The 23,544-nt window shown below is 46.4% G+C and overlaps 2 protein-coding genes across 6 annotated transcripts in view; one reads left to right on the top strand and one right to left on the bottom strand.

Annotated features, from left to right (window-relative positions):
- The window catches only part of VTI1A (vesicle transport through interaction with t-SNAREs 1A), a 1,940,034-nt gene extending 1,928,878 nt beyond the window's left edge, over positions 1-11,156 (bottom strand). For 3 of the 5 annotated variants that reach the window (XM_069611795.1, XM_069611794.1, XM_069611792.1), the window contains exon 1: positions 10,984-11,152. In XM_069611795.1, coding sequence (XP_069467896.1) covers positions 10,984-11,077 — 94 coding nt within the window. In that variant the 5' untranslated portion in view covers positions 11,078-11,152. Of the gene's footprint in view, positions 1-10,983 lie in introns of all 5 variants that reach the window. The other 2 variants (XM_069611796.1, XM_069611793.1) reach the window with 2 other exon arrangements.
- A 3,388-nt stretch (positions 11,157-14,544) lies between these two features.
- On the top strand, positions 14,545-15,018 carry LOC138473425 (uncharacterized). Its single transcript, XM_069612087.1, has one exon. It carries the CDS (start codon positions 14,545-14,547, stop codon positions 15,016-15,018), a length of 474 nt encoding a protein of 157 aa, XP_069468188.1.
- Positions 15,019-23,544: the final 8,526 nt, after the last annotated feature.

The following is a 23,544-nucleotide window of genomic DNA, read 5'->3' as shown; positions in this document are numbered from 1 at the left end:
CCTGTAAATAAAGATATAATACAAGCCCAGTCCATATATTGTTCATATGAGTCTTATTTCCCCCTAGAAAGGTTCTACCACCCCAATGTACCTGGAATAGCAGAGTTCGACGTCGGGTCATCGACAGATTCTTCTTGAGCAGCTCCTTTAAGGCAGGAGCCACGGATCGTTGAGATCCCTCGAAGAAATGGTGAACAACAGCATCGAGCCAGCAGCATCAGTTCTGGCAGTGCTCATCGACGATAGGTCGTGGACGTCATGCTAAGAGGAGGCGTGCGGTGCACCTCGACGAAGGTAGTTTGTTGCTGCAAAGAGTCACTGAAGAACTTCGGCCCAGCAAGGGTGTCGGGTCGTCTAGCGTCTCTGCGGTCTTTGGGTGGCGGGAAACCCACCGGCGGAAGCTCCTCGGTGCGTCGGCGGCCTCAACTTTCTCCAGCAGGACAAAGCAGTCGGCGGTGCTGGCGAGAGCGTCCTTGAATTCAAAGTGTCTTAATCAATGGAGCGCTGCGGCTCCGGTCGGCGGCGGCTCGGCGTCAAGCGGTTCTCGCTACTGGGCAACACAGCTTTGACGGGCCTCCAGCTGTTATAGCAAACCTGCAAACCCTGGTCGATGACGGTGGACGGCTGTCCGGTGCTGCTCTTAGTTCTCCTAGGCGGTCCCAGTCTCTGGTTCACAGTCTTTCGAAGGCTAGCTTCCAGGGCGCTTCGGCGTAGGTTAGCGGTGCACAATGGTCCCTCGTAGCTCGGGGGGGAGGTCTCCTAACCAGGTCCTCTCCGTCATCAGTCTACACGTCACAGCTGATTTCAGATTGCAGTGAAGGTAACAGCAGTCAACCTTCTTCAGGCTCGGCAGTTAATATCAAGCATCAGTTTCGACTTCAGCTTCTGAACAATTTCTAGCAGTGAGAGGACCCCAGATATATGGTTCTGTCGCTCATTCACTCTGCTGCGTAACACTCAGGCAACCAATCACTCTGAAGGGAATCCAGCAGTCAAGCAGCCAATCAGGATCACAGTGCATTCAGGCCACACCCCTACCTCCAGACACTCACAACAAGGAATGTGTATTGGGACAAGTACACAGCCATGCAGCACGCCAGATTGCATTCATACCATATTTTGGGCAGGGCTGTCTCAGTCTTTGTGTCACATACTAGACACCCATAACAAGAAGTGCATATTGGTCATACACTCCATTCACCCAGATCCCACCCAAAGGGTGCACCCACAACATACAGTCATTGGGAAGGCTCCAGCCAGTCTGGCCTGGACTTCCGCACAATACCATATATGGAACTTCCACCCAACAGCCAGTCAGGGGGAAGTAACAGAGCCAGGGCTTCCCAGGACTTTGGGCAAAACAAGTTAACAGGCAATAGAAAGCAAGAGGCCACATGGGTCATCTTGTCTACTAACAGGAATCAACTGATTCCAATGGCCGGGCCTGGGTATCCCAAAATGGAGGCTACTCGGAACACCTGTCAAATTCAGCATGGAGCTGCCACCAGCCCACACCCTGCTGTGTGGGCCACAAACAGGTGCCCAAAAACATACACTAGGGGTACAGGGTTTTACCCCCAGCCATGGGAGCCATAAGGGTATCCCAAGGGTCTGTACACCAAACAAAAAGAGGAAGAGTTGCACTACCAGGAGTCCCACATGGACTCGTGTTCAGAAAATAACACAGAACATACACAAAAAAGGCCTACAGAACAAGGACAGGGAGGCCCTGTCCCTCCAATGCATTTCCAGCATCACAATCACCTGCATTGAAAAGCATTAGAGAGGCTCATTCAAAATGCCTATTTGAAGCGCTTATGTTAAAGCTCTTATTTTAATGACAGTAGTTTTGGCTTAAAGGAAGCGCTTTCAGCACCACATAATAGCCAAAACTAAACAAATGAAGGGATAGACCAACACGTAATGGACCATAGTTCATGTGGAAAAAAGTAGAGTTAGATTTGCAGTGTGCAGCGTACTCGCTCCTGGTTACCCAGAGATAGCTCCTGCCTGTTGGGTGCCCAACACCCAGGAGCTAGTTTTAACTCCTGCTGTCATGATTCCTGCCCCTCATGTCCCCAGCCCTCCAAGATGTCAGGCTGGAGCCAGGCCACGATCACCTACATGGCCCTCAAGGGCCTCTCCAACCCTCCAAAGACCCACTTGGAGTCAGACTTGGCGCTTGTGGCACCAGACTCACTCACTCACTCACTCCTATAGGATAACATTGGGGATTGGACTTGTAGTGCATTGATGGGGACAAGATGGATGCCCCCACATATTTCGGTTCCCAGAACTGCATGTGCAGTCTAGTCTTTTGTGTGTGGTTCAGCCCAGAGACACGTGGGATACCCAGAGACTATTTAAGCCACGCCCAGGCTGAGAAACATGCTGTGTGTTTTCTGCACCTGCAGCGTGACACTCACTGTGTTCGGATCGGTCTCCAGTAGGCCTGCATCTTTCTTCTGCGCTCAGCTCCTGCAAGAACAAGAACACCGTTAGGAACAGCCTTACCTTTCAGCGCTTCTGCCCATCATTCATCGCTTCTTCTGTTCTGCGGGCATCTTCGGCGGTGTCATTCCCATCCCGGCACACCGCTTCCTAAGGAAAAGAACAGAAAAAGGCATTAGTAAGCATTCAGCAAATCTTTGCTTATTTTTAAAGACTGTACGAGCTTCAAGCACTTATCTGAAATCACAGCCGCTCTGGGGGAACTCTGTCTCCGGAACTTCTCGTCCATCTGCAAGAGGGAAAAGACACTCCAGGTTAGCCTGGAAACATCTAGAGGCGCCGCATACCGCGCTTCCTCACCGCATTTCTTCTTCATAACCGGCATCCACGCTGAAAACATTGCGGCACCTAAAAGACACAGAAAAAGAACTCAGTTCAATACAAATACAAAAGGGTCGCATCGCGCTCTCACTCACCTTCAGCGCTACTCATCTCAGCAGCACGTCGCCATCCCCGGACGCCGGCCATCATCTAAGGAAGGAAAGGAACGAAGTTAGAGAACTGTTCAAAAGACTCATACTTACCTGTTGGACTCTTGCCAGTGAAGTAACTAGGCAGCAACAAGCCTGCATCAATCAACGCGCCCCTGCGCTGAAAGCAGGACGGAGAGTACACTTTCCAAGAAAACAAGGTGAGCTGTGGATCAAAGGGAAGGGTTGGACCCCGGGGAAGAAGGGGTTCAAGCACACAGACAATAGGGAGTTAAACTCTACCAATCCTGTGTTTCAGGCCCAGTCTCCAGTCGAGTAGACTCCAGGGAAGGGTTCGAGGTCGGAAGAGGTCAGAACAGGCTGAGTGACGTCCCTGTGGATACCAGGTGAGCATTACACCTGCTTATCAAATCTGAATTTTGAGCCCTGAACAGGCCTCAACATTTGCAACTAGTCATTGTGTGGGAAACTACCGATTCAGAATGCCTGCTCGTGATCACAAACACAAGGAATGAGATACTGGCACAGAGCTAGTACGACGATAAATGTTTTATTCATACAGAATGCACTCGAGCGGAGAGCGAACAAGAGCAACGGCTTAGTTCGGGCATCTGTCTTGTTACAAAATCTTTATATTTATACATTTCGACCAGCAGGATTGCATGACAAATGTTTACCACAAAAGGAGCCGAGCCAACATAATACGCACAAGACATATTCTCAGCACACAATGTCAATCACCCATCTTGTGTGTTGTTTCATGTTTGACAGTTTTGAATGCATGTCGGCAAGCAAGGAAAGAATTGCTTGTTCATCAAGTGGTCGTGCATATGTTTGAGCTTAGTTCACAATTGGCAAAATAGGGTTGATTATATGCGAGTAAAAACCATGTGCTCCTTGCACAGGGTGAAAAAACAAGGTGCTATGGTGACATGTATGTTTGTGCTTTACAACTGTATAAAATTACTTTCACCAAGTAAAGTGCTATGTTGCTACATACCTAGGTTTGTTCTTTATAAAACTTCTGCAGCCATTTGATTGTTGGCAAAACCACGTGACATCCTACCCAGCAAGCTTCTCCTTTGATCCCCAAAAGAGGTTCCTGGGAGGTCCTGTGGGAACCATTGCTTCAAAAACAGTTCTGACATGTCAACTGCCCTCTCACACTAGAGAGGATTTACAGAGTCCTTCCAGACAGAGTAGGGGGGGTTTGAGTTATAGTAGCCCAGAAGAAAGGTTTAGCCATCAGAGGGGTTCCTCCATCTTGAATTTTTCTTGTGTTTCCAAAACTTCCTGACCCCTCCCCACATCCTGCAGGCAAGGAACTCCTGGTAGGACATTAGAGTGTAAAGGACATGTGCTACAACAGGCAGGATCGGCTCCCTAACCATAGGATTTCATTCGACCAATCCAATGTGGCATGTTGCCTTCATCTTTGTACTTCAAGACAAGAAAATAATAATAAACCACCTGAAACGTTTGAGTATACAGTCTATTCCAAAGTCTTCTACAAAAGGGGTGAAGACAGAAGGCTCAAATGAAGAGGTAAGCTCTTTTGCTTACCAAGCTGGAAAACACATCTGTGGCAAAACTGCTGGGGACCAAGGCATCTCTCCGAATGTGTACTGGAACCAGGATCCTGCTCCGTGTAGGTGAAGGAACATGTGTAGATGCCAATCAACCATGAGTGAAAGTGTGGAACAAAGGACTCTCCTTGTCCCTGGACTTAGCCTTCGAGACCTCAATGTCCAGTAGAGGCTGAGAACCCCAAGACAATTTGGATGCCAGCTTTATGCACTCGACTCCTTTAAAGCAGCTATTAAGAAAGATTTATATTTACTGCACCGGTCATTACATTTTAATGGACCCTAAAACGTGTTGCTTTTATTTTAGATCCTGACCTGTACTTTTTACAGTGCAGTGAAGCCTTAAGCTTTACTACACTATCCTTTGCTCATCTGTTATGGGGAAACGGACATGTCCTTCAGGCTGTCAGTACTGCGAAACATGGTTTCCCTTAGTCTAATTATTTGTTACTACTTTTAGTAATTGTTAACACTTGTGGTAACTTTTTATCATTGTATAATGCATCTTACAATGCATTACAATGGGGTACACTTTTGTTTTTGCCCTAGACTAACACTCAGGGGATTTTTGGTTACTCTGGGTGTGCTAAATTGACAAGCTGGTGGCAGAAGTGACTTTTTACCAATTTTTTGGTGCTTTCGGTTTTAGCCTTACTGCGTTTAGCTACTGTGGTTAGTGACCAAACATGGCCATGCCATGAGGTTTTTTTGCTGGTCCTTTGGCCATTTTGTCTTTTAGTCTTCTTCCTGGCCTGAGAGGCCGAAACAATCCTTATATGGACTTCAAGTGCCAAGCAGAGGCTTTTGGTGGGCTACTGGAGGGCTGAGTGTTTGCTGGCAGGATGTGGGCTAGGAGTGTCTGGTCCCAATCCACAAACTGGCTTCAGTGTATCTGAGTGTTATGCATGAGTGATCCCGCCAGTGGTCCTGGTTGGACCACTGCTGGGGTTTGTGTAGGGGCTAGGTCTACTATTAGCTATTGGGAGTTTCTGCTCTTACCTGGCTTATAGGATAAGAAGAGGACCCCTGCACCCACTCTAGCGATCCTAGAGAAACCTGAAGGAGCCAAGACTTCTGTCCAACTGTGAGGAGACCAGTGACCCATCTGAAAGAGGCCTGGCGACCAACTTCTGTTGCTGTCCTGTAAGAGCCCTGTCTTGCTATCGATCTTCAGCAGTCCTACGAGGGAGCTGCAACAACATACATTCCTGAAATCTGCTTGGTACCCTGCAAAGAGCCTTCCGAAGTGCCCTGGGACCCCCATGTGGCTGACCAGCTCGGCGTTTGGGCTACCGTGCTGCTGGCATTGCCGTTCCGAGTTGAGGCCTGAAACTTGGGGGATCCTCGGCTTGTCCTACAAGACTTGCCTCTGCGATATTTTGGAGTCGTAGCATCAAGGGGACCTGAGATAGGAGGGAAGTTCTGACCATGACAAGTGAGTACCTCTGCGTCACCATGCTGCGGTGACCGCTGTCCGAAACAGCTCCTCTGAGTCGAGTACAGTCCTGAGAGGGGTCTTGCATCGTTTTTGCTGCATTCTTCCACTGAGGGCCCTTGCACCAGCCAGAGACACCGACCAGAGACCTGCTTGAACCTGCAACCCCTACGAATAAAGGGCTGAGGCTGACGGCGGGAAAAGCAACCTCAGACCTTCCTCCATCGGCCTGCCAAGTCATGTGAAGAATCGGAGTACGAGGGTTGAGTTACGGTGGTTCTTACCTTCCCCTAAACTCCCTTTAAAAGTTTTGCTAACTTTCATAACACTTTGGCTTCCCCATTGCTAGCTTGCGCAAGCCTTCCGAAAGTTGGGAACCCTTTAGTTGAATAGTATAACTTGTCCTCTAGCCCACGAAATCGTTAACTGGACCCCAGAGACCCTACCTTCATTTTCTACAGCGTTACAAACTGTGTCTGAACTTTTCCTGAACTTTTGGCCATAAGGTCCCAGACAATTTAGGAAAGGACTTTTGAAGCCAGGGCTAATTCTCTGTGGACCTGTAATGCATAATCTAATCTGCACAGGGGTTTAATCTGTTTTATGCCCTACTCTAGTGACTGTAGATATGTATTCTATTATTAGTGTTGCATGATACTTCTACCTGATAGTAGTCATTTTTCATAGTGTTTGGCCAGAAATAAATAACTATTTTAATACATATTGTCCAAGTGTAATTTGTGACTCCCATTGTGTGTACTCATTGTGGACCCTTTACAAGTTCACCACTTGACACTTAGCCTAGACCAATCGTCACTGCTACCTTGAACTGGTTTGGCTATAGCTCCCAGAGTTGTCCCCGTCACAATATAGGTTGGCCTTCTATGCATCTGTCGCCCTGGCCAGAGTATAGAAAATCAGTCCCAAAAGCAGCTGCAGGACTTGCAATGCTGTTTTTGGAAGTCTAAGAACTTTGAACTGCTTACTAGCTCCTTCAAGCCATCGCGACACTGATCAGACCCAGTGAAGCACATCACAGCTGAGACTTGTCCTCCGTCTTGCCCCTGTGGAAGCAACCAACCCATTGCATCCCGGGCGATGACTTTACCCAACAGAAGCATTGTCTCAATCTGACTCAACCCAGTAGAATCCATCGACTCACATTTCTAAAATGCAAACATGACCCCACAGAAGCTCTGTCTTAAAGTCTCAAATGGAAACTTCATCCACATAGAACCCAGTCTTGAAGCTGCCTCAACTCCAACTTGCCGCTGGAACAGCACGACTACCATCTTGACTGCAGAAAATAGCACAGAAGCCGGATGCGGTCAAGGCATCCAAGACAAGCAATAGTTATTTGCAGGTGGCATGTCCCCTGGTCTGCCTTAATGAGCCCTAGTAACGCATAAGTCCACATCCGTTGCCTTTTCAAGACACTTTCAAGTACTTTTGACAAGTCTGTATTTACTTCAGTGGGTTGAGTTTTTAGTGCTTTTAATTAGTTAAGTGCATTGTTTTATTAAAGTTTCTAACTTTATAGTGCTTCTGGTAAGCCATTCCTTTATTTTAGTACCACTGCACTATTGTGATTTGTGTTGCATCTGCACCAGCCCCTCCTTAATAGTATAGCCTGCCTTCAGCCTACGTTACCATTAGAAACAAAAGTGATATAGTTATCGAGCTCTACCAGTTTCACTATATGATTGGAATCAGTGCTGGTTTAGTAGTAATGTGGGGGCTCAGTGGGCAGTTTAGGCACTACCGACCCCTATACTCCTGCAGAGTAGTAGCAGCCATTTAATCAAACTGCTGAACAGCAGCGAGGTTTGACCGAGAGGCAGCGTGCGGGGGGCTACCCCAGATTACCTAATTTCCCAGACCCGTGTGCACAATGCGAGCAGATGTCCCTGACACAGTGAGCCATGAATATGGAACGGGCTGGAGAATGGGTTTTCCTGCCCCTCCAACCTTACAGATCAGGGTCCAAGTAGATCCATTTATTCAAATTTCCCCATGCTCACACATCCTAACTCAAGCAAGATCGCTCAGAGAACAATTTCCTATCCACACCCAAATACCTTTGCTCTCACATGGATCAGACCACAAAGCTGTGGGCCAAGACAACTAGCGACACACAGCAAGCACCTTCTTCCAAACTCATGAGCAGCACGGGCAGACCCATGGGTGTGAGAACAGCTGCAACCACTTGGCCCAGACCACTCTTCTCATGCTATAGGAGTGGAACAGACACTTCTGCAGACCGGATAAGCATTGCTTGGTGAGAATTCAAACAAACAATCTGCCAGTGGTTGGAGGGTGTGGGGGTGAGAAGAATGACTTACAGATTGTCACCCAAATAGGAATTCCAGCAACACCAAAGGGATTGGGCGGAGGGGGAACAGGGTCAATCATGTCAACTTCTAGAACAAGGTAAAGAGGCCTATCAGAGGACAGGCATGTTAACAAGGACCATCAAAAACTCTAAAATGTCTCAAGGATCTGAAAATGGCATGGCAAATCCCGATTACTGACATGGAGGTGGAAGGAGGTCAGTAAGAACCACAGGGAACAAGCCTGCTGAAAGTTATATCGTAGACATTTGGCAGTGAGCAGAAGAAAAAAAAGGTAGAAGCACTGCATCAAGCTTACTGAGGACTATATGTCAGGCCCTGGCATGAGCAAAATACTTGGGATAAAAAGCAGCACCATGAGCTGGAGGTTGAGAATAATACAGCCCGACAACGACCCTAAGCAAGCTAAAGGAATACAATAAGTAAGGTGCTATAACTCGCAGCAGGAAGACGCAAGCTGAGTACTACATCACAGACTGTGTGCTAGATTAGGAAATTCTGCTAAGGCAAGTCCTTTAGATAGAGGGGTAATTTCAGTGACTACTTCCTGATATGTACCACTTTTGAGTTTAGTTGGAACCCTAGGACATTAGAGGCATTCAACCAGCTCATCCTGTTGTCAGGCAATAAAGGCGATTAACATAACTTTTGTCTTCAGTGTTCTGTTGATCACTTTGTCACAAAACGCATAGTGAGACTTGTAGAGAACGCACTCTACTTCGTCTACTGGCAATCTGTAAACATGATTACTGTTGCAGGCTGCAGAACTGCAGCATAACTTTAAACCATGGCAAACTATCCCAGGACCCCGATTTACACCCGCCCCCCACCCTCGGCTAAGCAGCCAGAACTTACCAAAAGAGAACATTCCCTTGGTAACCCTCTTCAGCCATAGACAAAATAACACATTGGCGATTGAGATAAGTATAGTAACTAATGAACATGAAGATCTAGCTTCAAATTTTTCACCATCCTCAAAACAGGCAAGTGCAATGAAGTTGCTTCAACATGATATGTAGCGCTCTACAAAACACCTTATTATATAAATGCCATTCAGTCCAACAACATATACACTAAAAGCATTTGCCACTCACTTGTGCACTTAGTTTTTGTGCTGAGTTAGGCTAAAAATGTTCCACTGTGCAATGTGCATTCCCAGCAGAGTTGGTAACTCGTCAACCCTGCAGCTTATTGGAGGGTAGAAAAAGCAAACAGAAATTCTGGTTAGTCTCTTATGTATTCATCTAGGTTGTATTCTTCTGGCCCCTTTTAACACAAGGAGGTAATTGCAGCACAGTGCTAGGGTTGGGAGGGAGTGGTATATGCAGATGATTCTCAAAAGTGCCTACCATTGGCTTAAGAGGATCCTAGTCTTCTGAACATCACTCAGATCTCAAAAAGAGACTGTAAGGGTGGGAGGGCTGAATAAAGAGTGGGCAAAGAGTACTACACGCATTTAAGAATTTACGATCTGATGTCCACCCTCACTTGCATGGTCTCAGGCTCACTCAAATATCGCAACTGTAAGCCAGGGCGCCAAGCATAGACCATGTGGTGCACGAATACGCTCTCGATTTACTCTGGCTGTTTGAAACATGCTTTTCTGACCTAAAGCACTCAGAAGCAGTTGGAAAGCTGCAGGTTAACAGGAATATCTCTAATGTGAATATCAGTCTTCCTGCTAGATGCCGCACGTTTCTGCTTCTTAGAGCTGCAATAACTGATGCGGTGATTGCCAAACTAGACGACAATTAAATGTATCAACAGCACAAGGATTTGGGGCTACATCTGCACAGTTGGGATTCGAATGTGTGATTGCCGGTCAGATGCAGACACAGCATGAAAACAAAACAAAATCCAGAGAGTCACGAAAGGGGGCACGAAGGGTCAGCAAACAGATCGGGAAAAGAAACGTTACAATACCCAAGGAAGAAGTGCAAAGGTGAGGACCAAGAATATGGAGAGGGGGTGTAGAATGAAGAGGGGGCGGAGGTTATCTGAGCCCAGTAGTTACAAAATAGTGAGGTGGCACAGGTGTAAGAAAGGTATATTTAAGTCCCAGAAACTCGGGGTGAATCACAGCAGCAAACTCTCCGGGGGCTGGGAGAGCAGGGGTTCGGATAAGCCATTCATACATTTCCTGAGGATTTACTTTCATTGAGCATCTCTCTGAGCACCTTCCTTTCGAGATTTGGACCGGAATACATACAATTGGTTGTTCGGTACAAAGCATTGCCAGGGGTCGGGTCCTGTCAAAACTTACGACTTATTGTTTTGCAACTGGAGTCATTCACTCCAAACTTTACATCACAGAATTGTGTTGCCTCCAAAAAATGGAAGGACTTTCAAATCGTAATAATAACGGAATACGTAAAGAGGAGCATGGGGGTGGGTGCAAGCTGAACAACATCTACGCCACATCCATGGCATCAGAGGAGCAGACAATTGGGCACAGCTAGAAAGTCCAGGAAAGAAAGGAGTGGCGGTCCTACAGTCTCTTCTGGTGTCCACACCCCAAAAACGAGCAGCTGGGTGAACCTCTAGCAGAGGTTTCGCCTCGAGTGCTTCTTACAACTATGCAGCCTATTACCCACCCCTCCATCATCCAGGGAGAGTTGGGGGGGTGTAAAGTCTGTACTCATTCCTACAGCGATCTCCCGCCCTCTTACCTGCAGCCAGCTTGGGGATGCGCGAAATCCTGCCGGTGATGTCGGCGCTGAGCACCGAGTAATCTTGCTCGTAACCCTCGAAGTCTGAAGACATGTTTGCAGCTTTGCAGTCCACACTGGCACTGACAGCTCAAGCCGCTTCCGGAAACATTCACACCGACGTCACTTCCGGGCACCGCACCGCCCCTCCGAATGGTTACTAACAGAGAGGAAGGACTAGGAACGGAAAAAAAAAACCTTAAGCAGACCGCACCACCATGATAGCCTGCAAAATGACTCCACATATTGCTAAATCCTATGAACACCAAGATGGAAGGCGAGAACATAGGGCATTTTTTGTACTTTGTCACCTAAGAATAGTACCAAATATATGAATGGTCTGTAACAATAGTCCGTTTTACCAACATTGTATTAACATATATTAGAATTCAAGGTTTCTTTTTCTCGTTGTCTCTATAACACTATCTTGCTATTTCAATTAATTCCAATGAATTAACCCAATATGGCCCTTTGAATGAACGAATCTCCTCGCAGGACGCACACCTAACTGCCCTTTGCAAATGGCCTCCGTAGTCACGTTGCAAGACGCGCAGGCTCGGACATACCTGTATAGTACGTTCTTTCCCCCTAAAGCCTACCCTAGCAACTGTATCTGTGCCTCCACAGCAACCGGCGAATACCGGAAGAGACGATACGGCCAATAGAAACGGCATACAGCCTCACGCGGCTTCAATTCACAAATATACAATGTAGCGGGAAAAATAGAGGAATTCATTTTTGGATGGTGATAGCCCATTGAACCGCATAGACGGGGAAGGGGCTTGAGGAGGAGTGAACTGACTGTTGTAGAATGATGGCACCGAAGGAGCAGATGTTGGTGGTGGTGTTTATTTGTCTAAAAATACAGATACTGGATTTAACACTTGTTAATGATGCTCGCGGACACAGTAGTGAGTTGGTTGGGTTTATTATGGGGACCGCAACAGCTGTTGCAGGGATGATGTCTCCCCAGTTAATCACCAATGTATGTTTTTCTTCCCTTGAGTTCTAGAGCTGCCACGCACAGGCAGGAGGCTCTAGAACTCGTATAAATAACATGTTCCACCATTAGACAGTAAAAAAAAACAAGAGGGAGTGAAAGCAACAAACAAGAATAACATTTAAAGGAAAAAAAGGGAGACAGGAATGATACAACTAATAATATAACATTTTAAATAATATGGTCTATTACATTTTCAATACTAAATATAGTCTTTGCTCCAACTGGGAATTCCTCTTCTCACTTTAGTAGATTAACCTCTGTTCCTATTGGATGTCATGCCAGTTTTGTCACTAGATCTCGGAACGAAAATGTCATCACTTGTACTATCTTCATTCTTCCTTCCCTGGGTAGTAAGAGCAGTTGATTTATCGCTTCGTAGGGATTCAGTGCTCAACCTGTCTCTTGAAGTAGGGACCATGTTGTCACATTACCATTTTGTACCATCCTCAAGTTGGATGCTTTTCCAGTCCACATCCTTTATTTGCTTTTCTTCACAGTATTTTGACAAACCTTTCAATACTGTGTGGGTTCCTGACATGCACCCAATCACCTACTTCATACGATGCATTGCGGACACCCTTCACATTGTCTTAACGCTCCTTGTAATTATGTTGTTTTTTCTTTTACTTTCTTGAATATACTTTCCATGTCTATGTTTTGACATGTATTTTCTCTGTCCAAAATGGATTCAGTCTGTTACACGATGCTCTACGTTTCAGCATTACAAATGGTTCAACGCCGGTAGAGGAATGCAGTGTCATCCTGTATGTATTGAGTGTCTCTTTCAATGTTTCTTTCCATGGTAAGGAATTTGCCACTGCCAGCTGCATCGTATTTTTTATTAGACCATTCATCCGTTCCACTAGACCATTCTCCATGGGGTGCTAAAGTGATGTGCATCTGTGCAGATTTATGCACCTGTTTTTAAGAAATTCTTGCTTTTGATCAGAGACAAACTGAACAATATTATCTGTCACTATTTCCTCCGAATCTCCCTCTCTGTTGAATACCTCCTCCGAAAATTTGATAACTTTTCCTGTGTTAATGGAGTTTTCCATTGCACGGCATTCCACCCATTTGGAAGTGTAATCCACCAGGCACATAATGGAAATCTTGTAATCTGCTAGTGTCACATATGGACCAGTGATATCCAATGCTAGCTTGCACCACACTTTGTCAGGTATTTTTATCAGAATTAAAGGTGTTTTATGCAGTCTTTTTGATTTGTCACTATTTGCACAAGGTTGGCATGTTTTCACTAGTTCCTGTGCTACACTCTTCATACTCGGCCACAAGTATCTTTCTCTTAGATCGTCTTTTGGTAAGGTTCTTACCCAAGAGACCTTCATGTGCTAATTGTAAGATTCTTTCACAGAGGCATTGTGGTGGAATCAGACGCTCACGCTCACATCCCTGATGCACACATATTTTATTGTTCACTTGGGAATATCCTTGAAATGTTTGTTCCTTCTATTTCCATCCTTCTTGAACCATGCGTTCTAGCTGTATCATCTCTTCATCTCCTTTTTTGTTGCTTCTTCCCATTCTTCTTTGAAAATGGCTGGTTGAATTTCTGCTATGAACCATTCCTCTCTATCATCTTCTCCTTTTTCACTCTCTGTATCATCCCATGGTAGTCTTGACAGTCAGTCAGCCACAACATTCTCATGTCCTGGAACATACGTCACTTTGATGTTATATTGCATTATGTCTACTGACCACCTGTTGATTCTTGGCAAAACTGAGAGTGATTTAGAAGAGGATATGATATGAACCAATGGTTTGTGACCTGTTTTGATCGTTACTGGCAGACCCCACAATAATGTCTTAAAATGTCGAAGTGCCCAATGTATTCCTAGGGCCTCCCTTTCAATCGTGGAATAATTCCTTTCTGCATTTTTTTAGACACGTGAGGCAAATGCTATGGTTACATCATTTCCTTCTTCGATTTGTTTAAGTACACACCATAATACCAATGCCACTGGCGTCAACTGTTAATATGTTGGTAGCTGATGGGGAAAACATCTTCATTGTGGGAGCTCCTTTCATCTTCTCTTTGATTTCCATGAATTCATTCTGACATTGTTCGGACCACTCAAATAATGTGTTCTTCATAAGCGTGCTTATGTTTTTTGTCTTGTTGGAAAAGTTGGGAACAAACTTCGAATAACTGTGAAGGTTTAAGCTGTCGAACCCCTTCGTCTTCCTGTCCCTCCACACTCTCCTCACCTGAGTCTTCAGAGTGATCTGAGTCTCGGAGATTCCGCCGGCTTAGGTAGTCCCTTTCTTTTTTAGGTAGCACTTGCCTGTCTCGGTGAGAAGCCACAGTGACTGCTGACTGGGACAGCCGTCCTGGGACCCCTCTTCCGGGAATAGGTGGAAAAAAGGGAAAAAACCCACATGTGGGAAAAAAAAAACCTTAGGAGACTTCTGGCAAAGAAGTAGGCGAAGATCCAATGTGACTGGTGGACTGGAAGAAGATACGAGATCCACAGGAAGCAACAACAAAACTCAGATGAATGGGAATCAGGTGCAGGAGAGAGGAGGATCCCCAGGAGAAAGGGATCCGCCAGCCGAGGCGAGAAGGAAGCCACGGAGCAACCGGCCCTAGGAAACACAGGCGCGGTAGAAAGAGAGAGCTTCCAAAAAGGAGAGACAAGACAGAAAGAAGAAAAGGAAAAACTGGAGAACCGCGAGAGAAAAGTGCGGCAAAGAGGGGAAAAACGTCCGCCGCCGAAGCAGCGACCGAGACCAGGAGGAGGAAGCGAGAAAGTGCCAAGAGACCGGCGAGGGAGAAACAGGAGCAGGAAGAGCCGCCGCCAGACAAACCGGCAGACAGGGAGGAGAGTGGGAGCTCGTTCCAAAGAAAGAGGAACGAGCCGGGAGAGAAACCGCTGCACGCTGAGGTGAGCAGAGGGCACCGCTGCAAGAGCACAAAGAAAACAGAGCGCAAGAACCAGAGCAGCTGGAGCGAGAGCCAGCTAAAGGGATGAAACGCAGCGACTGCCGGGAATGAGGGGCAGATAACTTCCGGCAGTGCTACGATTGGCCAATGGCCCGAGACCAAACGCAAAGAAGGGACTGCAATGCCCTACCTGCCGGGTTGCAGCCTCCAACGTGGAAGGAGCCGCCACCCGCGGTGGTGATTGCGGATGACAATAAGATTCAGCCATGCCCAAAAATGAGCATAGTTGGTCCTTATTCATTGGGGGCAGTATCTTTGATATTGTTTCAAATAATTTGACTTTGGGCTTTATTCCATGTTTAGTTATGACATGTCCCAAGTATGTCACTTCTGTTACTTTAACTTTACACTTTTTTAATTTGAGTGTGAGTCCTGTAAGGAACTCATGGTGGCAAGAGTAAAGACAGACACAAGTGATCACAGTTCAAGGGTGTTTTTTAAACTATGCATGGGTGAGAACAACGCCTAATCTAAACCTAAAGCTAAGATGGGAGCAAGCTTCTACCATCAAATAATAATGGCAGTCCTAGTAGCGTCTTGTCAAAAAAAAGGCCTGTACTAAAAAAACCTATTGCCAATCCCTACCACTAAGTTACAAAAGAGTGTGGGATAATGTCGAGCTCCCTCCGGTCCCGAGTCCTAGGCAGCCGGGTAATGCTGAGCGCTGGAGAATCTGGCGTGTGCCGTGGCAATTAACTCAACGAACGCTCTGGCGTTCACAAAGGACCACAGTGCCCAGCCACCGTTCGGCTCATCCCCCACGTGATGCGGCATGTCCTCAAGCTCTCCATCCTACCCGGAAGCAACTGTATATCCCTGCTTCTAGGTTGCCGGGAGACGCTCCTTAACCGTCGTGTTGGCCAGGTAAGGTTGCTTTGTTCTTTGCTTCCCTCCTGCGATCCTGCTATCCCATGTATCCTGACCTCCTGGCCTGTCTTTCTTTGGATTGCTTCTGTTTCTGTCCCTCATGGATTCCGGCACTCAATCCTATTGTATTGCTACTTGGTTCCCCCGACTTCGGCAATCAACCTACCGTTACTCTCTGCTTCTGGCCCTTTATCTGTGTGTGGCGTTTGGTCCCTTGGTCTGGTCTCCTTGGCTCCTTTTTGATCTCTTCTGGATACTGGACTGCATCTCGCGTTTTCCCCCCATTGGCTCACAAACTCAGACTCTTCCCTCTGGAACTCTTATTCCTCCATTGATTGAAGGACTCCATGGCTCATCATGCTTCCTGGGACTTTATCGCTTTTGGGACTGTACTGGGACCTTTCCTTGGATTTCTTCTGTGGAACTCTCGTGCTCTGGACTTTCTGCTTCCTGATACTCTACCTGGAGTTTACCCATAGTTGCGCTCTCGTTCCGCCCGGGTTAGGTTCCTCCTTCCCCGCTTCTACAGAGTCTCTGCGGGTGTCTTCCTGGAGCTACGCTTCCTTGTTTGGACTCGCTTCTTTCTGGAAACCCCATTGGCTGGAGTATCGCAAATAGGTTCCTGGCTTGCAACATAACAACAACAGGTAGGGTTGGGAGTTTGTGTGAGGGTGGTGTATTTGTGCTTACTTGGCATAACAAGTAAATTGATTGTGTACCTTTGCTTATTTCCTTTTAGCTCTGCTGTCCTGCTCTGGCCTTTTCACCTGAGCCCCTAGCCTGGCAGGTCGTCTTCTCCTGCAGGCTGCACTCTCGGGGGTGGGCGTCAATATGGGGCTGCTCAAGTGGATCCCGACAGATTAAAGAGCCCATTCTCACTGTCTGTGATGGATGCAGGGGCAGATCCAATGGCTGCTGTTTGCAAACCTTTGCAGTCCTTTGCACAGACATGGCCGCCACCAATGTTTCTCTTCATCAACGCATGGATGCCATGCAGAGCTTGGTACACCTCTTACCCTCAGATGATGAATTCACAGATGGGGGAGCTGCGGCACGTCCTCTGGTCCCACCTGTCCCGAATCCAGTCCTCGCCCTGGTCCTTCTGCCGGGGCCCTTACCATTAGCCCTGCCAGAGCGGTTTATGGGGGATCCTAAACCTTTTAGGACATTCATCAATCAGTGCAGGTTGCACTTACTCTGTCGTCCTTTGGCCTTCCCTTGCTCCACCACGAAAGCCGCTTTCATGCTGTCCCATCTAGGCAGTACAACAGCTGCTTGGGAAAATCCTCTTTTGGAGTCTAACGATCCTGCCCTGTATGATTTTGATGCTTTGTTGGCTCCAATGAACCTTGTCTTCGATGCCAGGTACAAGGCACAGGCCTCGGACTCGGAATTCCTGGCATTGACCCAAGGAAAGCAGAGCCTCTTGGCTTACTTGGCATGCTTTAATCAACTTGCAGCTGAGACGACCTGGCCCGGACAGAAAAAAAGCTGCAGTGTTCTATAGGGTCCTATCCGAAGAACTTAAGGATGCCCTGTCTGTGATTCCGTCTATCTCCTCTGGTTTTCCGGAGTTCTTGGATCTGGTCTTACAGGTTGACGCACGCTTTATACAAAGAAGAGGATGACGTCATACCCCTGTCTCTCGGTCCGGTAAACCCAAAGCAGTCTCCCTGGTACCTTCTGGGGACACAGAACCCATGCAAATTGGTGCTATGCGAGGTCCATTGACGAATGAAGAAAGAGAGAGAGACGAATGGCCAACAACCTGTGCCTCTATTGTGGACAAACAGGTCACTTCATACGTGTCTGTCCAAAGAGGCCTGTGAAGCGTTCGGGAAATGCCAAGACTCGTCCCTAGATAGGGCCATGGGGTCAAGTACGTTTTCTGCTGGCCCATGTAGCGGTCCATCCTCAATGCATATCTATTTGCCTATGTTTTTCTCGGTTCCTGGCTCTTCGGTGTTCTCTCTGCCAGTTATGATATAACATGGACTATCAACTGGCAAAAAAAGCAGGGGCGCCTATTTGTGCTAAACCTATCCCAGTTGATGGGTCGTGTCTGATTTCCAGACAAGTGACAGAACAGACAGGACTTGTCTCGAAGAGCACACAAGAGGGGCATTCTGAAATTCTTTCATTCGATCCCATCACCGCCCCCAAGTTCGGGGTCATTCTGGGTCTTCCCTGGCTCCAAAAACACAACCCGGCCATTGACTGGGTGAATCAAACTGTGTGCTTTTCTTCCTTCCATTGCCAGGAACAATGTCTAGCCTCAAGAAGTGAAAACGCTCGTTCTCCAGTATGTCTACAGTTAGTGCCACCCACCAGGACCCCGCGACTGCCCTGCCATTGGAATAGCGAGACCTTTTTGACAAGGGTCTGTCTGAACAGCTACCTCCGCACCGGGAGTATGACTGTCCCATCGATCTGATACCTGTGGCCTGGATTCCGCATGGCCATCTTTATTCCCTTACTCATAAGGAACAATTATTCCTCAAGGAATATATTGATAAATCTTCACATTTGGGTCACATACGGCCCTCTCTGTCGCCAGCGGCTTCACCTATCTTTTTTGTACCCAAGAAGGGCAGAGAGCTGCGGCCATGTGTGGACTTCTGAGAGTTAAACACCATCACCGTCAAAAACCAATACTTATTGCCTTTGATCTCAGAGCTACTTGATCAATTGACATCATCCAATGTCTTCACTAAGCTCGATCTTCGTGGGGCCTATAATCTGGTCCGAATGAGGCAGGCTGACGAATGGAAGATTGCCTTTAAGACCAAATACAGTTTATTTGAGTACCTCTTCATGCCCTTTGAACTATGTAACGCCCATGTCACATTCCAACACTTTGTCAACGATATCTTTCGGGACATTTTGGACTGTTTTGTCGTGGTGCACTTGGACGAAATTCTCGTCTTCTTGGAGTCCTTGGACGAACATGTCCAACATGCTACTGCGTTATTGGAACAGCTTTGAGAAAATGTACTGTACGCTAACATTGAGAAGTGTGTTTTTCACGCTTCCTCAGTAGAATTCCTAGGATATGTCTTGTGCTCCCGAGGTGTCTACATGAGCGATTTTAAGGTTTGGACGGTCCTGGACTGGCCGGTGCCCAATTCTCTAAAGGCACTGCAGTAATATTTTGGATTCACAAAAGTCTGTAGGCGGTTTATAGCCTCATTTTCCACAATCGTGTCCCCAGTTACCCGATTTACCAGTCCCTCAGTCCCATTTGTTTGGAACACAGATGCACAGGCGGCTTTTCAAATGCTTAAGAAGGCGTTTGTCTCGGCTCCGGTGCTACAACATCCAGACTCCTCTCTGCCTTACATTGTGGAGGCTGACGCCTCATCCGTGGCAGTTGGGGCCATCATTTCACCAAAATACCCTACCACACAACGTTTACATCTGATGGCCTATTACTCGAGAACTCTATCCCCATGCGAAAAGAACTACACCATCATGGAGAGGGAGCTCTTGGCCATAAGAGGGTCGTAGTGTTCGACCTAAGAAGTCTGGAAGATACTCTTTTTGTAAGATACTGATTCAAGTAGATGAGGGCGTTTTGGGTGATGCATTTATGTGTGGTGGTGAGGGTTTTGTACAGTATCCGTGCTTGTCTGGGTAGCCAGTGTACCTCTCTCCTAGACTGTGATATATGGTCTCTTTCTTGATACCCAGAGCTGCTCTCAGGGCTTTATTTTGCAGTAATTGCAATCTGTCCAAATTTTTCTTGGTGCTGGCTAGCAAAAGTATGTTACAATAGTCTAACTTAGACATAGTGAGAGCTCTAGCAAGTGTGATGCAGTGCTGTATAGTGAGAAATTGTCGACTGAGGAAGATGAGTTTAGCTGTGTAGGCTGAGGAGGAGGCGACTGAGTTGATATGTTTGTTCATGGTAAGGCTGGAATCTAGATAGACCCCTAAGGTCTTGACTTGGTTGGAGATGGGAATAGGGGTGCAATCTTTGACAATATGGGTATAGTCCTTGTGAAGTTTTAACAATTGGGCTGGTGATCGTACAATAAGAATCTCACTCATTTCGCCGTTAAAGCAGAGGCTGTTAGTTGCCATCCAGTTCTGGATGAGAGAGTAGATATAGTTTATGAGAATGATATCTTGGTCTTGATTACCAGAGATTGGAATGAGTATCTGTGTATCATCCGCAAAATTGGTATAGATTACTCCCATGGTGTCTAAAGCTGCAAAGAGAAGCTTTATGTAAGCATGGTAGAGCGTGGGGGAGAGACATGACCCTTGTGGTACCCCTATGGGGACTGGTATGGGATCTGCTGCCTCCTCGCCTATGGCTACTCTCAGAATCTGTTCTGATAAGAATGATTTAATCCAAGAAGTTGCATTTTGAGGAAATTGAAAATCATTAGCTAAAGCTAGGCATAATTTATCCTGGTCCACCAAGTTGAACGCAGCTGACAGATCAAGTAGTAGGATGCAGAGATTGCCTGAGTCTCTGATAGTGTCCACCTGATTCTTTAGATCAAGTAAAGCTGTCTCAGTGCTGTGTTTGGGGCGAAAGCCTGATTGTCTATCGCCTAGTAGGTAGTTGTTTTCTAGGTGTGTTTGTACGTGGGTATAAGCAACTTTGTCGATTATTTTGAGGAGGAAGGGGATTGTGATGATGGGTCTGTAGTTAGTGGGAATGGTGGGGTCTAACGTGTTTTTTTTTTCAATAGTGGCGTGACCCAGGCTTTTTGATATCTGATGGAACTGAGTTGGTACTAAAGGAGGCATTAATGAATTTAGTGATAATGGGAGCTACCCTAGTAGTGCAGGACTAAACTAGTTTAGCAGGAAAGCTGTCTCCTTTGCAATGTGAGGGTTTGAGAGAGGCGATGGTCTTTATTACTTGGTCTTGGGTGACTGTGGTGAAGTTAAACTGGGGTGCTGGTGTCGGATTCTTAGTCGAGACATCCGGGGGTGTCTCAGCACTGTGGGCCAATAGATTTCTTTTTAAAATTATTTTGTCTTGGAGGGATTTGATTTTGGTAGCTATGGCGTTCTGTATGGTGGTACACCATACTTTGCTGGGAGTTGCTGGACTCGGGGGAGGGACAGGTGTTACCAATTCTCTAAGAATTGCAAACAGTTCTTTACTATTGCACTCAGCATTGGTGATACGTAAGTTAAGGGAGCTGGCTTTGTGAGTGATGACTGCGAGTATGTATTTCTGAGATCGTAGCTGTAGTTCATTTTTGGCCTCATTGGAAGGGTTTTCCCTAGTGAGATGTTGTAATGCTCTTTTATTTCTTCTGAGTTCGATAAATTCTTCATTGAACCAAGAGTTACTATGTTTATGTCTGGGTAGTTTGGATTTGAGTGGGGTTGCTTCATCAATAGTGTTTTTTAAGCAGGAGTGATAGAAATAGGATAAACTATCTGGGTTAGTGGTAATTTCATGCTTTGCCTCAAGTAGATTCTTGAGGATAGGGGTCAGGATTTCTGGAATGAGCTTACATGAGTTTCTCACAAGTATTGGCATGGGAGGTGGTAAGGGTGGTTCTTTGGGTTTTGGTAGTTGAGACATTGAAGCGAACTAGGAAATGGTCTGGCCATGGAATTTTGTATGATGTCTTCAAGGGATGCTTTGGTATTCAAGGTTAAAACCCAATCTAGGGTTCTGCCTTTGGTGTGGGTGGGTCCATTGACGATTTGGTAGAATTGCATTTCTTGTAATACAGTGTGGAAGGCTGTGGCTTTATGCTCATGGGTGTCATTGAAACCCAGGTTTATATCGCCTAGTAACACGAATATTGTTTTGGTTTTGATTGATGGGGTAATGAGTAACGGGATACTGCTGTCTGGATGATTGGAGGAGCTGGGTGCTCTGTAAAATAAGAGGAAATTGAAGGTTGTTTTAGGGTCAGTGGTTAGTTTAAGGGACGTCTAAACTGTGTTGTAAGCTCTGATCTTCAAAGAGGATTTGGCAATAATGGCTACTCTTCCTCCCGAGGTCTCTTGGTGGTCAGTCATAAGAATGGTATAGTCCGGTGGGATAGCTAGTGTCAGTGAGGGACCTGATGCTGGGTGGAGCCAGATTTCAGTGAAAGCGAGGAAGTCTACTTGGTGTTACAGTATGAGGTCATGTACATCAATGGCATGTGCTCCTAAGGATTGCACATTCAGTAGTCCTCCTTTCAGGGGAGTCATGGGAGTGGAGGTGCCTAGGCTGGGTGAGAGGGGTGGATCTGCGAGTACTGTGTTAGTAGGTTGGTCATTGGTGTGGTATAGATGGCAATTGGGTTGACCTACAGTGGGCAAGGTGGTTAGCTTCAGGGTAGGGGTTGTGGGTAATCTGAGTAAGTTGCTGTTGGTGGTCAGAAGTGATTAGGGGATGAACTGTTCAGTTTCCTAGTATAGGGAAGGCGCTGGTGGGAGCGTGAGGAGAGTCTGAGTCTCCTTGTTACTCCTAGTATCAATCTCGAGAGGGGCGGGATGTGTGCTAAGGTTCTTACTCTTAGGCGTGATTGATGCATGCAACCTAGGTATGGGGTGGTCGGATAGGTGGTGGTAGGGCTTTTGGCAACCCTTACTTGACTAGGGGGGAATGAGGGGGTGGAGAATACTGTGCCTAACCTGCCTCTGCAGGACGCTAGTGATGAGTTATCAGTTTTGCTAACTACGGGGAAGGATTCTTTTTTTGGATAGAAATGGTGTGGGGCAGGGTAGGGGGTGATGTCTGGGGCAGTAAATGCGGGCCAGACTTGTATCTTGATATACGTAAGTGCCTTTGGTACATATAGAGGTACAGGTCAGATTACTATCTTGTGGGGGGGTCATGGTAGTCTGGTGTGGCAGGGTGTGGAAGGTATGGATGTTAGTATGAAGTGCTGTGTGGTGGAGTAGGTAGAGCAAAGTAAGTGTGTAAAACATTGTAGTGTTATCTTGATAGGTTAAGTCACTGGATATATTGGGCATGTAAATTACCATAAGGTCAGTGGTACTTGATGATTACTTTGGTGTGACTTGTAGGGGCAGTAATGCGGGAGGTGTGAACAGGGCAAATCTGGAAATACAGAATAGGCAGTGTTATGGGGTGCAATTGAATACAAAATTCTAGGTTATGCTGGAAGACAGTAGGCAGCATATTGTCTAACACCGTATAATGCCCATCTTTCCCTATTCTATGGGGCGTCCCTCCCTAACAAAACAGGCTAAAGTGCTTGTCAGTCATCAATGAATGTCTTAACAGAACCTGTCCACCATGCAAACTACCTCTAACGGACCCCGCCACTAAGATTCTAAGGACAGGAGAATGACTCCCTTCTCCTGGGTGTTTGCTTCTCACAGCCTTCGTCAATCGCTGATTTTTACACCGACTCTGGTGACTGCTTTGATCAGTAGGTACAGTTCACTCAATACATTGTGCTTTTGTTTTTTTTCCTTCTTGATTAATATTCTATGTGGGTGTATTGTTCTCCTCTTGTTTCTTTCTATTGAGAGTTTTTGTTCTCCCTTCCCACAGTAAAGTTATCCTTTATTTATAATTTTCTACTTGGGTATTCTTTTCCCTTTTGCACAATTCACAATCCCTTTCTGATGTCTGTTTTTGGACATATATATGGATACAGCCTTATCCTTGGGCTTTTCTTTTATTATTTGCTCTCTTCTCCTGATGTTCTTCTTTGCCTTGACTGATACGAGTTCTCAGATAATGATT

Source organism: Ambystoma mexicanum, chromosome 8 (assembly GCF_040938575.1).
Source record: "Ambystoma mexicanum isolate Mex_15411 chromosome 8, UKY_AmexF1_1, whole genome shotgun sequence".
NCBI classification, from domain to species: Eukaryota; Metazoa; Chordata; class Amphibia; order Caudata; family Ambystomatidae; genus Ambystoma; species Ambystoma mexicanum.
Note: the sequence above shows the minus strand (reverse complement) of the source record. Positions and strands in the feature narration are given on the sequence as shown.

Coding starts and splice junctions, on each gene's coding strand:
- LOC138473425 (XM_069612087.1), top strand. CDS start 14,545: ATGGGAATCAGGTGCAGGAGAGAGGAGGATCCCCAGGAGAAAGGGATC.